This window comes from Haplochromis burtoni, unplaced genomic scaffold (assembly GCF_018398535.1).
Source record: "Haplochromis burtoni strain Fernald_Lab_line unplaced genomic scaffold, NCSU_Asbu1 Contig_188, whole genome shotgun sequence".
NCBI lineage: Eukaryota > Metazoa > Chordata > Actinopteri > Cichliformes > Cichlidae > Haplochromis > Haplochromis burtoni.
The window spans coordinates 64,595-80,262 of record NW_024582549.1 but is presented as its reverse complement, the minus strand read 5'-3'; the positions used below and the strand labels follow the sequence as shown (position 1 = coordinate 80,262).

The 15,668-nt window shown below is 41.7% G+C and overlaps 1 protein-coding gene across 1 annotated transcript in view; it reads left to right on the top strand.

Annotated features, from left to right (window-relative positions):
- Positions 1-11,883, top strand: part of aars1 (alanyl-tRNA synthetase 1) — a gene marked incomplete in the record, with an annotated part of 19,398 nt that extends 7,515 nt beyond the window's left edge. The window contains 15 exon segments of the mRNA XM_014337688.2: positions 1,603-1,747; positions 2,023-2,168; positions 2,285-2,393; positions 2,958-3,108; positions 3,830-3,954; positions 5,406-5,550; positions 5,635-5,813; positions 6,528-6,641; positions 6,774-6,980; positions 7,084-7,268; positions 9,167-9,275; positions 9,727-9,840; positions 9,943-10,149; positions 10,558-10,671; positions 10,766-11,883. Coding sequence (XP_014193174.1) covers positions 1,603-1,747; positions 2,023-2,168; positions 2,285-2,393; positions 2,958-3,108; positions 3,830-3,954; positions 5,406-5,550; positions 5,635-5,813; positions 6,528-6,641; positions 6,774-6,980; positions 7,084-7,268; positions 9,167-9,275; positions 9,727-9,840; positions 9,943-10,149; positions 10,558-10,671; positions 10,766-10,945 — 2,230 coding nt within the window.
- Between the last annotated feature and the right edge of the window lie 3,785 nt (positions 11,884-15,668).

Genomic DNA, 15,668 nt, shown 5'->3' with positions numbered 1-15,668 from the left:
ACTTCACATGCAGGTATCCCGCTAGCTGAGTGGCAATTGTCATATTAGAAGCATTGTCGGTGACAACCACCAGATTTTTGTCGGCAATCCCCCATTCCTGTGCTGTATTTTGCAGGAGATTTGCAATGTTCGCTCCGGTGTGACTTTCATGTAATGTTCGAGTTTGGAGAACGTAAGACAGCAGTTGCCAGTCCGCTGTGAGATAATGAGCTGTTATATAGTCACATATGAATCCACAGCCCGCGAGGTCCATGCGTCGCAAGTTAATGCAACCCTTTCTGCTGTGCTCAAACTTTCCTCAACTTTACGCTTCACATCTATGTAGAGATTGGGTATGTGATACTGCGGCTGTGTCCGCGAAAAAACGTCGTGATGGTATCACATACCTGGGTTACCTTGATCATGTAAGAAAAGCCCTCGTTTTCCACAATGTTGTAAGGACGCAGGTCTTTGCAGATGAAGTACGTGATAGATTGTGTTATTTTCTTAGCTCGCTCTGAATTGGGAGATAGCTTTGCTAAGCTAAGAGTGTCCAGCGTTGGTTGATTTTTTTCCAGTGGAGCTGATTCAGACCTAGCTTTCCCGTCCGCGGTTAATGCTATTTTTGGATGGTGCCGTGTAAGATGGGCCCTCATGTTCGTAGTATTCCCAGAGTACTTTATTTTCATACGACACACCTTGCAAATCCCGTGTGTCATATCCATCTCATTTGTTCCATCCTTGTTAAAAAATCCAAAGTACGTCCAGACATTTGATTTAAACGCAGATGGCGCTTTCCTGATCTCTTTTTCTTCCTCCATCTTTGTTTGATCTATTTTCCCATGTGCTGACCTAACCTCTGCTGACCTCACTAGAGAAAAAGCTCAACCGCACCATCTGGTGGACTGGAAGTTTTTGGAACAAAATATCGATATCTGCTGTCCCTGTATTGATACATTATTAGCAAACAAAATATCGCGATACTACGCAGTATCGATTTTTTCCCCCACCATATTTGAACCAAACAACAGTGAAAAGTTATCACTGACAGCAATTATCAACACAACAGCAGCCGTGTGCTTAAATGGGTTTCAGATTCACCTGAGCCTTGTTACTTGTTCAGCAGGTGACAAAAATAAACTAAAATGAACCTTTGTGGCAGCAGCACACCCTTACATGAATCTATACAAGGAACACGGGCTGGAATTTGGACACACCTCTATCTGTTTTGGACAGAATGTTCAAGCTAGTAAATCAGATGCACACTCCCACTCTCCACACCACTTAAAACGAAATCTTTTGTTTACGCATTCCAAGAAATTTACTGTCGCGGATTTTTTAAAAATTTATTTATTTTCTCTTATAAAAGTAATTCTCACCAGTGGGCCTATTTTTTATGGAAGAGCGTAAATTAAATACAGGGTAGCAGTAGTCTTTTTTAATTTTTTTATAAACTGCAAACTACAATGGTAAATAAGAAGATCAATAGTTGCATATAAATTACATATACATGTATGTTTTAAGAATAACATGTGTGCACCTCTATAACAAAACAGCACTGCCAAGAGGTCTTAAATCTTTTTACTGATCAGTGAATCTGTGTTTTTTAACTGTTGTTTGCAGAGAGTCAGAGACGGAGCTGAAGCCGCTGCCTAAGAAGAGCATTGACACAGGGATGGGTCTGGAGCGCCTTGTGTCTGTACTGCAGAACAAGATGTCCAACTATGACACTGACCTTTTCATACCGTACTTTGAAGCCATTCAGAAGGTACAGAAGTGTCAAGGATTTGTGCGAAAGAGAGAGACCATCTATCCTTTACTTGACAGTTCAATGAAAGAGAAATTATGATTAGATTGGGCAAGATCCAGTAAATAGTAATAGCTACTGAATCAAAATATCAAAACTTATTCCTATAAATTAATCTGGTAGTATGAATCCACACAAAGTTGCCTTAACAGCAGCATTTATCAACGTGTTTATTTACATTAGAGGAAGACGTTTGGGGCCCACATATCTAACATTAAGAATATGATCTATTTCAGGGTACGGGTGCTCGACCTTACACAGGAAAAGTAGGTGCTGAGGACGCTGATGGTATCGACATGGCTTACCGTGTGCTTGCTGACCACGCCCGCACCATCACCATCGCCTTATCAGATGGCGGTCGGCCTGACAACACAGGAAGAGGGTAAGACATTGTTAATTGTCAGTAACAGTAACTAACATGATTGCTGCAAATGAAAAGTTTTGTGGAGCCTTTTTTTACACATCATTAAAATATTTTGTTGTTTCCACCATATTTAGCTACGTGTTAAGGAGGATCCTGCGCCGTGCGGTCAGATATTCTCATGAGAAGCTGGGCGCTCAGAGAGGCTTCTTTGCCTCTCTCGTGGATGTAGTGGTCGATTCCCTGGTGAGATTTTCTTTCCTTTGTAGTCCATGTAGGCATTACAGACACACAACTTGCTGTTGTTTGGGTTATTGTCATGAGGGTTACGTTAATTTTTAGCTGTTTTATTCTCTGATCTTGTAGTGTGACTGGGTTAATGTTGAAGACAGTTTTCCTCTTGCGTTTTTAAAAAGCATTTCCTACTTTAGAAGCCAAAAAAACATTTGTTCTTTTCTACCAAAACTAGTTTAATTCCATTTTTCTTTTAATGCTTAATTGCATTTACTGGATGACAGCAGTGAATAGAATTCACTGCAGGAAGCATCCTTATTATTAATATTAGATTTCACATGAGATTTTGTTTTATATATTCTTAATTGTGAGGTGTGTATTTTGTATTTTTCAGTGTTGTGAAAAAACATGACTGTTTCAAAAAATCTTGGTGTTTAGTATTAGTTAATATATAACACTTAATAAACTCTAAATGATGTGTCTCTCTTTTTTTTTTACTCCTCCTTTTCCGTTTCTTTCTTTCTTCCCCCCTCTCTGTCTACATCTCCATCTGTCTACTTTGACTGCATTTTCCAGGGTGAAGCATTCCCAGAGTTGAAGAAAGACCCAGAAATGGTGAAGGACATTATTAACGAGGAAGAGGCGCAGTTCCTTAAAACCCTCAGCAGAGGGCGCCGTATCCTGGATAGGAAGATAATGAGTCTGGCTGACACAAAGACAATCCCAGGTGAGAGTGCGGTGTTTAGTGTAATGTGTGTAACTTTCTTTTAAGAAGTTCACTGCTCTCTTTTTGTTACATCCTCCCCGAATTATCCTCGTCATTTTATCCTTTCTTCACCTTTCATCTGTCTTCACCACCCACATGACTTCTTCTTTTCTTGGCTCATTTTTCTGTCATTTCTTCCCTCCTTCAGTTGCTTTGTTTTCCCGCTTTTAATCCCATCAGAATTTGTTGGCATTATGGTTCAGTCTCTCCCTTCATCTTTTTGTCTGATTGTCATGCTCAATGCCTCAGAGCTTCTCAGATCAGTACAAAAATACTCACTAAAGGGAAGGAATTAGTTTGAAAAGCTAAAAATTCATCAGTTGATGTTTCACACTATAAATTCAAGCGACATAAAAATTGATGCACATTCAGCTTTGCTTATAAACGTAACCCTCCTGGGTTGTTGGTGTACACTGTAATGGATTTTTTCAAAAGTTGTATACCTCAGGCAAACTAATATTTCTTCATTGTCACAAAGTGTGTCCAAATCATTACTGCACCCTGCAAACATAAGCTGCTACAAAGCAGTTTATTTGTTCTTTTCATGCTTTTACTTATCCAAACAATGCCTCCAGTCCATCAATATTTTTTTTTATTGTCTGACTCAAGGACATAAGTGTTTAAGCAGTGTTGTTTCAGACACTCACACTTCTGTCTTTTCTCCCTCTCTCTGTGCACACAGGTGACACAGCATGGTTGCTGTATGACACATACGGTTTCCCTCTGGACCTCACCTCCCTTATTGCTGAGGAGAAAGGCATGGAGGTTGACCTGGCTGGCTTCGAGGAGGAGAAGAAGGCTGCACAGGTGAGCAGATGATTGTTTGAAAATGGCCTTGACCGTCCTGACTCTACTGAGTCTCGCTAACTACCCTACTGTGCCACTCCTATGGGTGCACTGTTTTGCTTTGTGTCAGCATTCTCCAGTACTGCACTTTAAGTCAGAACCAGGAGTCATGCACCTGCTGTTTAAATAAGCCTACATTTACTTTACAGCCTTGTGTGAATCCCTTGTTGTTTGATTAAGCCAAAAGATTGATTTGCTTTCCGTAAAACTGCAACCTCTGATTTCTATCCCACACATTTCATCGATTTTGTACGAGTCTCATACCAATACTGCAGTTCTCCTCATTCCCACTTGGGGGAGTTTGACACAGAACACAATCACTCTACAATATCTCCTTAACCTTATATAGAGTTACCAGTTTATTAGATACACATGTGAAGCCTCAAACCAGTTTTTCTCAGCGTTTTAAAAAAAATAGTATCACATAAGTACTTATTTATTATTCAAGTGTGTCTTGAAGAAGGAGAACAAATTTAGGAACATTGCAAACTTCAAATGTTCTCAGTGGTCTTTAACATGTGAAACTTGCATTATCCAGAAAATATCTCATTACATTGCAATATAAAGTGCCTTGAGGCAACTGTTGTTGTGAATTGGTGCTAAATAAATAAAACTGAATTGAATAAATATACAGAAAAAGAAACTTGCAAAATATCTCATAAGTGGGATTTCTACACTTCTGGGTTTCTACAACTATACTGCATTGTCCTCTCTTTCCCCCAGATTTTGCTTCGTCATGGCTGTAATTTCTTCTCCCTTTATTCTTTTCCCCTCATCTTACTGAGCTGCATCCATTCTGCACTAAAGCACTACATGTTTTACAAATCCAATTGCTCATTTAACTGTTATGTGCTTAAGCAATGGATGCAGTCTGAGCCAGTTTACCTGAAATTTGTCTTGTGGCTGTCCCCTCACTTGTTGCTGTTTCCTTTTGTTTTTCTGAGTTGATTAACATTTATGTTGGCTAGAAATCAACATATGCATCTTTGAAACCTGTCTGTAAGAAAGTGAGAGAGCTTATAATCTTGTAAAGAAAAGGAAAGAGAGCTCTGAAAGTGCTGCTTGGGTCTGATTTTGTGCCATCTCTGTAGCACTCCCGCAAAGTCACTCCATCTTCCACACTGATATAAATGTAGAACGCTTAAAATTATTAGATATTGATGTAAATGTACAGGAATTTAACTCATTATATCTGCTACAGTTCTGGGAACTGATTGAATGCATGAATTATGCACAATCTTGCACAGTCATTATTTAACAAATGTCTAATCTTTATTGAATGATTATACCAGGCAAATTGTGATTGTCTTTGCTATCAGTCATTCTGTAATTATGTAAAATTTTAATTGTAAATGTTTCTGTATTTTGGGGGTTATGACTGAGCATAAGTCTGTGTTTGTGTGTGTGTGTAGTTGAAGTCCCAGGGTAAGGGCGCGGGAGATGAGGACCACATCATGTTGGACATCTACGCCATCGAAGAGCTGAGAAACAAGCAGATACCCGCCACAGATGACTCTCCCAAATACAATTATACCTCAGATGAAAACGGCAACTACCGTGAGTGATCCATAGAAAAGCACTATATAACAAGTCCATTTACCTTTTAAAGTCAACTGATCTGTATCCTATTATTGTACCCAGAGTTCCAGCAAACCTCAGCTACAGTGCTTGCCCTCCGTCACGACCGCGCCTTCTGCGATAAGGTGACCACGGGTCAGGAGTGCGGCGTGGTGCTGGACCAGACGTCCTTCTACGCAGAGCAGGGTGGACAGACATTTGATGAAGGCTACATGCTCAGAGAGGATGACAGTACAGAGGATGTAAGTGCAATAAAAATAAATTGAGGGAAACAACACCTAGGTTCATGTGCTTTTTACACTTCTGTAATGAGCTCTGTTAATCCTGTTTGCGTTGTAAAAAAGAGCTTTGATAGTTTCCCTTCATTAGGGTAATTGTCACAGTTGGAGTTTGTTTTTCCTCCCGAACACATTGCAGGTACAGAGAAATCGAGCTTTACCTTTTGTCAACTTTTAACTGGGCGGATGAGAATTGCACAGTCTATCTTCAAAGCTAACACATTTGTTCAAATAGCACTTCTGGATCTGATAGCTGCTGGAAATCATGGCCGTGAGCAAACAGCCCATCTGCTTGGCGAAAAAGCCTGCGAAATGAATTATCATATTTCTTACAGAAGAATGGACAAAAGATAATAAATTGTTCTTGTCTCTCGTCCATAACTGAGAACTTGAATGGCATGAAAACATTCATATCAGTTTTAGCAGAACATCTGTGGGGGGGGGGGGTCCATTCAAATGCCAGCACTTCATTTCTTTTGTATGTCTTTATGTATTCTTCTCGTAATTCTCATATTTGCTGAGAATGTGGGAACTTTCTATAAAGAGCTTTTAACTTATTAAGTCATCACGTTCTCCAAAATATTTAATCTCATAGACACACAAACCATCAGACTGCCTTCAGTTTTTCTTTTTGCCCATGAAAACTTTTGTTTGAATGTACTCTTCTGCTTTTTGCAGCGCATGGAGTTCTCGGTGAAGAATACGCAGGTTCGAGGAGGTTACGTTCTCCATGTGGGTACAGTCTATGGCACACTGAAAGTTGGAGACCGTGTCACCTTACACGTAGATGAGGTGAGAATTGAAACCGGGATATTAACCCTATTTTTTAAAAACAAACAAACAAAAAAAAGCCAGCTAAGTAAAAGAGATTCTAGGTAGGTTGAGCTTTATGTAGAGCTTTATCTATCCACACACACTTTCCAGGCTCGCCGTAGACCCATCATGAGCAACCACACTGCCACACACATCTTGAACTTTGCCCTGCGTGGGGTGCTAGGGGAGGCAGACCAGAGGGGCTCCCTGGTTGCCCCCGATCGCCTGCGCTTTGACTTCACTGCTAAAGGTGCTCTCAGCACGGATGAGATCCACCGGACTGAGGAGATCGCTTGTACCATGATTAAAGATGCTAAGGTCAGTGGATGGAGTGAAATCACCAGCCAGTTTTTTGAAGAGAAAAAAATGTTGATCCTCACAGACTTTTATTTAATATTAATATTGGATTTGAACTTTCCAGCCTGTGTACGCAATGGAAGCAACCCTCGCAGAAGCCAAAGCGATTCAGGGTCTGCGCGCTGTATTCGATGAGACATACCCCGACCCGGTCCGTGTCGTGTCTGTTGGCATTCCTGTCCCAGAACTGCTGGCCGACCCCAACAGTGCTGCTGGCTCCCTCACCTCCATCGAGTTTTGTGGTGGAACGTGAGTATGACACTTGTTTTCAGTCTTTGTGCATTTCTGCTCACACTTGACGGGGAATGCAAATCAACCACATGGCTGTTAGCGTTGTTGGGTCAACTCAGCGTGGTTTCCTCTTAACAAAAAGCTTTTATATGTGATGGGTCTAAGGAAGCCCTTTTCCACCACTAAAAAAAAGTAACTCTTTCTCGAAATTTTGAATTATTTTTTCAAAATTTCGAGTTAATACGTTTCGAGAAAAGTAACTTGAAATTTCGAGTTAGCGGTGTGGATATGTCAAACACCCTTTAGACTTATGTATTAAAGTGCTTAATTTGAGCCAATAGTTTAAATTCATCAGATTTTTTTTCAGTATTATTTTGTTTTTCTTTTATTATTCAACCATTTGGATTTTAAGTCTTACATTTAGGGGCAACTGTGTCAGCAGCACCTACTAGGCTTCAGCCTGAGCTGAACTGAAGACTGCGTTTCTGATAATGGATCTATATGAAAAATAATATGGCTGTTTTTTGTGGTACAGTCTTCCAACAAGTTATAATTATAGTATTATTTTTTATGCCTGTTATTAGCAGGGTATCTGTATCTGTGCGTTGTCCCCCATTCTTTAAAAAAAAGAAAAAGAAGCTCGCTAAGCTTGCTATGGTAGGGACCAACACACTAATGTTTAGACTTTAAAATGTGGACTCCAGTGGTAGATAGAGTAATAGCTATAGCTGTGTTTAATATACGGTTTATGGCTTGGACCCTTCAACCTCAGATTGTACAGTTTGGTGCTGGATCTCAGGTTCTATCGCTAACTATGTTATTGATGGGTTTCTTGTCTGTGATTTAAATCAGTTGCAGCCGTTCCCCATGAATAATGGACTCTAATTGTCAGTTTCTCAACAGTTTCTCAAACAGAGAAAATGGCCTTCTGTTAGTGTTTGCCTAAAAACCTGAAACCAGTTTTTCTCAGCTTCACTCCTTTAGTTTGGAGAGCTGCTTCATTCATTATCATGTTGTGATAATGAATGGTGACAATGCCTATTTGTTTAACAGTGTATTTCACAGATGTTAGTGATGTTTGGGAAAATGCACGGGGGGAAAAATGAGCAGAACGACAACATGTGGCAGGATGAAAAATCCAAGCATGCTAACATTTTTCTTAATTTGATATGCTGCATTGATTCAAGTGTGTTTGCCGTGCCATTACTGTGTGTGCGCCCTGAGTGGAATCAAGTGTGCAGCGTGAACACATCAGTGTACAAAAGTCCAAATACGCGCATTTGCATTGGGCCGATAGTTTTCAGACCAGCCCAGGGGCGGTGTGTAAAGTGGAAAGCGTTAATTGGATTTGTGCATCTTTATGGTGAGACGAGCGTGTCCCTGTGCAGACAGAGGCCTGGAACATTTCGTCAAGCTCAATCCACTGATTAGACTTGCTCCACTGACTCGTACAGTGTCTGCTCCTGGCTGTAAAATTCACCTGAATGCCCAGACATCTCCGCTCTTTCACACGTTGTGTTATAGCCTGGCTTTTTATGCCATTTTGTGCTGCAGGAGCCAATATTCCGAGCTACATTTGATGCAAAGGCTGCGAGGGTCGGTTCAGATTTTAAGCACCGCAAAAGACATTTGCATTAAGCCCATTCTATCTTCTTTTTTCTTTTTTTGGTTTTAATTGCACATCCTTCCATCTCAAGCTGCTTCAGGTTTCAGTAAACTGTTGGTGTGCTTCTTGATGCTGTCTTTGATGTTGTTTTAATCTGCAGCCACTTCAAAGAGCCTCTCATTCCTGCTGCTGTTGTTTGGTAATGTTTTCCTCTCCCTCTGCTCCTCATCCTTTGCTCCTGCTCGCCCCTCTCCTACTTCTCATCTGCCTCCCGCAGTTGTGTAACGTTTTTGTTTTCTGTTATCCACAGCCATCTGCAGAACTCGGGTCACGCCGCGCCGTTCGTCATCGTCTCAGAGGAGGCCATCGCTAAGGGCATCCGCCGCATCGTTGCAGTGACAGGAACAGAGGCCCAGAAGGTCAGGACACACACACACACAGCTTACACTTACTGATGTACTCGCTCAAAGCGTTACACTCATGTACTCACTTCCACCCCCACATACAGAGAAGGGTTTAGACAACATTTTAAAGACGGTAGCCCCACAGAGGGGCGGGGGTGTCTTGATGGTGAAATGTTCACACTGGTAACTACAAACACGACTGATTAAAGGAAAATTTGTCCCAGACAAAGCGACCTTTGGGTTTCTGTGATGAAACTTGAATGAATGTTGGGGTGAACACTGTAGTAGAAAGAAGAATGTAGCACCCCTCTCTCTTCAGGCCCACAGGACAAATTTACTATTTTTAGACAATTAGTCTTTCATCTTTTCCACCAGTCGTCTTCTCTTCTCATTCTTCCTCCTCGTGTTTCTTTGCCCTTTTTGATCTTTGCCCCTGCCTCACTCTGCTGTGTCGCATATCCATCAGGCTCAAAGGAAAGCCGATGCCCTGCGCCAGTCTCTGTCTGCCCTTGGAGACAAGGTGAAGCAGCAGACAAGCCCAAACAAGGACATACAGAAAGAGATTGCTGACATGACTGAGGTAAATGGGATGTTTGGTTTAGAGAGACGTTCTGAGGCAAATAAAAAAAATTGTGAAAAAATTGCAAATTGCGCTGTGGTAACATCTCCGTCTCCTCTGCAGTCGATAGGCACCGCTGTAATCTCTCAGTGGCAAAAGGATGAGATGAGGGAAACCCTGAAGGGCCTGAAAAAGACCATGGATGACTTGGACCGCAACTACAAGGCTGACATCCAGAAGAGGGTTCTGGAGAAGACGAAGGAGGTGATTGAAAGCAACCCAAACCAGCCGCTGCTCATCATGGAGATGGAGACTGGAGCCTCGGCAAAGGTGAGAGTCAAGACAGAATATTTTTGGGAAGGCAAGTCTAAAAATCAGTAGCAGAATTCTTATAAATCTCTTTACGTGTTATTCCATAAAAGAACCATGTCCTTGTTGGATATACAGAGCATAAAGAGAGAGCAAATTTATAATCCAATCCCCGAGACTTCATCAGCATCCTGTACAGAAATAAATTAGGAGTGCAAACAGTATTAAAATTCACTTTATCTCTGCACATTTTCTCAGGCTCACTTAGCTTATCTCACTGTGTTATTGCCACGGGACTAAATCAGCTCTGTGGCCCATTAGTTGTGACCTTGAGACATCAATAGTGCTGATTAGGAGGTGTTTTTTATTCTTCTCTTCCCACTTCCTTTTACCCCTCTTTACATCCCTCTTTCCTTCTTCCTCTCTCAGGCTCTGAATGAGTCACTGAAGCTGCTGAAGTCGCAGTCCCCTCAGACAGCTGCGATGCTCTTCACTGTAGACCCAGATGCTGGCAAGATCACCTGTTTGTGTCAAGTCCCACAGGTATCGTTCAGTGACATATGCTAGAAGCCTTGCTCTGAGCATTTTCCATGAATTTAACCCTCCGCTTTCCACCCTCCACCTTTCTTCTCTGCAGGATGTGGCTAACCGTGGCCTGAAGGCCAGCCAATGGGTTCAGGAGCTGTGTCCCCTGCTGGACGGCAAGGGAGGCGGCAAAGACATGTCTGCACAGGCCACGGGCAGGAACACACAGTGCCTGCAGGAGGCGCTCCAGATGGCCAACGAGTTTGCACGGCTCAAACTGGGGGAGAACTAAGAGGCGCGAGGGTGGGGTCTGTGTGGGAGGTGCGGTTACAAACATATCGGGGAGTGAAGTGGAAATTAGTCTGAAATCTTCAAACATCCTGTCTTCGTTTTCCTCTCCTCTTTTAGACTTAGAAAGGCTGGAAAACTAGCAAAACTCAACCACTGATGCTCAGCCAGCAATAAATGAGCCACTCGTCTTTACTTTCTGCTTTGCCCTGTTAAAACTCGTCTCTCTGGGAATAACTTGAACACATAAGATCCACTCATAACTGGAGGATGGCAGATGATTTCTACTTTCCTGTTTCCAACTCATTTTTGCATGCAGAGGAAAAGAAAAGGGACATACATTTGATGTAGCCTCCTACAAGTACTGTGCAGCTCAGATAAATTGACAAAAAATTCCCACCTTGGAGCACAAAGTGGGCTTTCGACATACCACCATCCTGCCTCCATGTTTAGTTTCATCTCACTGTAGTCCTGTTTGTTTAGAAACAAGCCCCCAAGGCACTTTGTCCTTCTTTTGGCTTCCTGTACCACTTGGGCTCAGGAATAACAGTAAAGTTGACCCAGCTTGGACACAGTATAAATAATGTTTATCCTTTATTGGCAAAAAGCAGTTTGGCTCCGTCCATGTGTATGACAAAAGCCTGTGTGCTCTCCTGTGATTAGCTGGACTTGAGTTGTACAGTACATGCAGTAGCTGTATTATAGTCTTCAAATAACAAGCCATTTTCTGACATGTAATAAAATAATGGGTTTAATTTAGTAAATTAAGAATTCACTAATTGTAAAATGATCACGAACATGTCTAGTAACCAATCTTTGCAATTTCATGCTGCTGACATTTAATATTGATTAATTAAATGCAGAAAGTTTTGTTATTGTATCTGCTTCCTGTCACTGAAATGTCACGTTATGGGATGGAATAAATACAGCTGACAAATGCCACATGTCTGTGTCATTCCTGGTAGATCTGTGATGAACTTTGGGTTATTCATTTCAGATGGACTGTTATGGATTTGAGATTGATCTAAACTCCAAGCACTGTTCATAAACTGTACGTAAAAGATGGCTGTAGCTTCCACGTCTCAGTGTCTAATGACCAGCAGGGGGCGACTCCTGTGGTTGTGTAGAAATCTGCAGGAAAACGGCGCTTTATGATTGAACAGTTGCTAATGTATGAGCTTCACATTCAAATCCAGCTCTCACTGGATTAAAAAAAGATAAGAGTGTGACAGCCAAAACTCAAATTGAGGTTATCTCTTATAGTCTTGATACTGACACAATCAGCTACTAAACAAAAATGTGACCCAATATGACCTGTTAAAAGAAGTGAGAGTTGCATACCTTGTACAAGCTTTTGTTGCTGACACTATATCAGCACTGATTTATTATCATTACAAATCCTTTGACCATTTGGCATCACAAACACAGCATCAGGCCTTAACCTCATCTTTCATGAAGCTTTTATTTGTACAATGCCATAAGATACAAAGAGTCTGTTCACATATCATACAGATGTTTGAGTGCAGTAAATACATGTTGTCCAAAAGGTATTCCTACCAAGGAATGAGACATTAAAGCCGGACTAGACAATGACAAATCCATACAGCAATAACAGGAAACCGTCCACATGGAGAGGTCTTAACCCTCCAAACGTTAGTGTTTAAATATCTGACTACTCGTTTTGTTGTTGCGACAGATGCATTCACTAAGCAGCCTTTAAGCCTACTTTATAAGACTGGTGTTTTGTCTAGCTCACTGTAGAGTACTGGGACAACAGCTAACGGAGGTATGTATGAGTGTTGGCGTTACAATCCACAGAGACAGTCTGACATGGGCTGTCTGCAGCTCACTGACTGCTGCTGCTGCTGCTGCTAAAGAGCCGTTTCTGTTCAGTGCAGACCAGTGAACTGATGAGGAAGGAGCAGCTTGTGGCTGTTCCCACCTCAGCAGGCTGGCAGGAGGAGCCGGCGATGTAACGATGCCAACAGCCAGCACTGGCAGTGTTTTGATCATGATGTATTTGTTCCTACAAACTCTTTTTCAAACAGCCAGTGCAATGTCTGTCCCTACTGCACAAAGCTATTCTCCATTACTTCAGAGTGACACAGAGATTCAACCACAGCAAATGGAAAGAAACAGAACGAGGCGAATGAATTAAACTATTAATCCGGCACAGGTTATCTATCATTTACCTCTGCTAGACAACCACAAATTGATCCAATTTTATTTGTTCCTGTCAAATTAAGTAATGATTTAAGATTTTTTTTTTTTTTTGACAAAAACTCAAAATGCCTCATCTGTCCTCATACCAGTGCCTCTAAAGCTCATTTATTAACATGCTGCATCTTGTTTGTTTAATCATTAAAGACTAAAACCTGTCTATGGGAACATAGACTGTATATAAAAGATGGGCATAGCTTCGGGTTTAAAGAGAGCGCCAATGGATAAATATGTTAAATCTGAATTCTCATCCAGCACATTTTTAAGTACCTTTATTGTGAGTCAATGGTCTTAACTGTTAGCTGAAAACATAATGTTCATTTTGCAAATTATGGTTCCAATTAGTTTCCAGAATAACGATGAAGCGGTGTTTATCTCCTGTGCAACGGACACGTGGTTAACCAACGAGCAGATATGGCCTGCTCTCAAAACTGCTGGTTTCAAAAACGCTCATCTCATTCACTAACAAATGAGTGATGTCACAGTGGCTACTTCTTTCTTCTATAAACAGTCTTTGGGTTCCACCCCACCTGAATTTCCTCCACTGGTCCCGCTTCCAAACTGTCTGTTCATATTAATGGGTAGAAAATACGTGGAGCACAAAGGGGTTCAGATTCCATCTTTCAGGGAAAAACAGTTTTCTTACTAAATGTGTAACACTAAAACAAAGCACTCAAAAGCACCAGTCTGCATTATGTTAGCTTCATTCGTTTTCGGTTCAGTGCCCGGCAACAATTTGCCGTATTGCTGCATGGGAGCCAAATCTCCTAATCCATGTTGGTGAAAGCAGGTCAGTCCACAATTAAAATCATTATAACTCAAACATTAACCTACAGTTTGGTAGGTTTTGGTAGAGTTTTCTGATTTTCCCTTTAAAATTTCTGTATGTGACGCTATAAACATTATTGTCCAGCTTCCTTTTTTTTGCTGATCTGGTGTTTTGAAATGGTCTTAGTTCCCTTCACTCATTCTTTTTGATTACCCCATAAACAATGCAGCCAATTCGTTTAATGTGCCTCTGTTTCTATCCAGGAAAATGGAAAGTGTGGTAAACTCCCCGTGCAGCGTCACAAAGCTCGATAACATAGTTTCAGGCGATCAGTAATTGGGTGATGTTTGTGGCTTCACCGAGCAGCAGCACATGACACGTGAGACAAAACTGAGTAAAAATAGTCCTGGATGTATCGGGGACCTGGATTCCACTGACAGCACGAACAAATCAGCTTTTAGCACAGGGATGGTCGGGGTAGTCCGATCTAAAATTATTGTATAATTGTATTAAATCAGTCCAGTTTAAACTCAGCATTTTCTATAAGTCAGCATCAGTGAGCCACGCAATCAAATTTCACAGCCTAGCACAAGCACACAAGCACAAATTTAACTGAAATGCTGTCAGTTGTTTCCTACAAAGTTACAACACAGAACCTAACCAGAAAACTGGTTCTCCAGGAGAAAAGAAAAATGAGTGTATTGGGTCAGAGAAAAGACCTACTTTAGGTTAGAAATACTACAGGGAACACTCAGATCTGTGTCATGTAGGTGGAGGGAAAAACTCCACACTAATCTAGGCTGGTACACCCGAAAGGGATCGCCCTGCCACTTATCTCTTTCTATCACGATGTTCAGGTCTACAGCTGTGAGCCAGGAAGCTGAAAACTTTCAATGTCAGAACAAGATCTGGTCTGTTTGTGGGGAGGGGGGGGTTACAGTTACGGCTTTTGATAGGAATGTGTTACACTGCTACCGGAGAGCAACATAAATAATGTCTGCATAAAAGCCACATTATCTCCAAAACAATTTACACATTCATTCTGAATGTGGCAGCTGACGATTTTAAGAAAACACAGAACCAGGCTCAAGTTCACCACAGAAGCAGTACAGTGATACGTCTACGATTTTAGCTGCTTTGTTATCATCTGCATCTGCTGTTTTACTCTCGCGGCGTGCTTCAAAACAGACAAGAACAGGACAGGTACCCGCAGAGTCGCGGACTTGAAAAAAGCAGATTCAAGCTCTCTCTGTCTGCCGTCTATCTTGCCTCACGAGTATCTACCCTGTGTCCCAAAAAGAAGCAAAGGGCCCAATATGAATTCACCGTGAGTCACGCTGCATCACGAGTTTACATCTCTCCCTCAGCCATCTTTAGAAAACAATGACAGTAAGGAGTGAACACCAGGGGACGTTTGTACCGTGACCAGAAGGCAGAAGAGCGTGTTTCATGAAGGTGTGTGCATGTACATCTCAGAAGGCACAGTTCTCAGCCAGAAGATGTGCATGTGTGTGCTTTTGTGTGCACGTGTTTGTGGGAAAAAAATGGCAAATGGTAGCAGGTGTGTGTTGCCGATGGAGCAGCTGTAGGCGAGAGGATGTCCAGCAGCAGGACAAGGCACGAAAGCATGAGTGTACACGTGTGTGTGTGTGTGTGAGAGAGAGAGATAAAGAGTGTCCAGAATCAGCCACAGCAACACCAAAACATCCTGTAAAATCTGTTATGTGCAAAGAAGAAG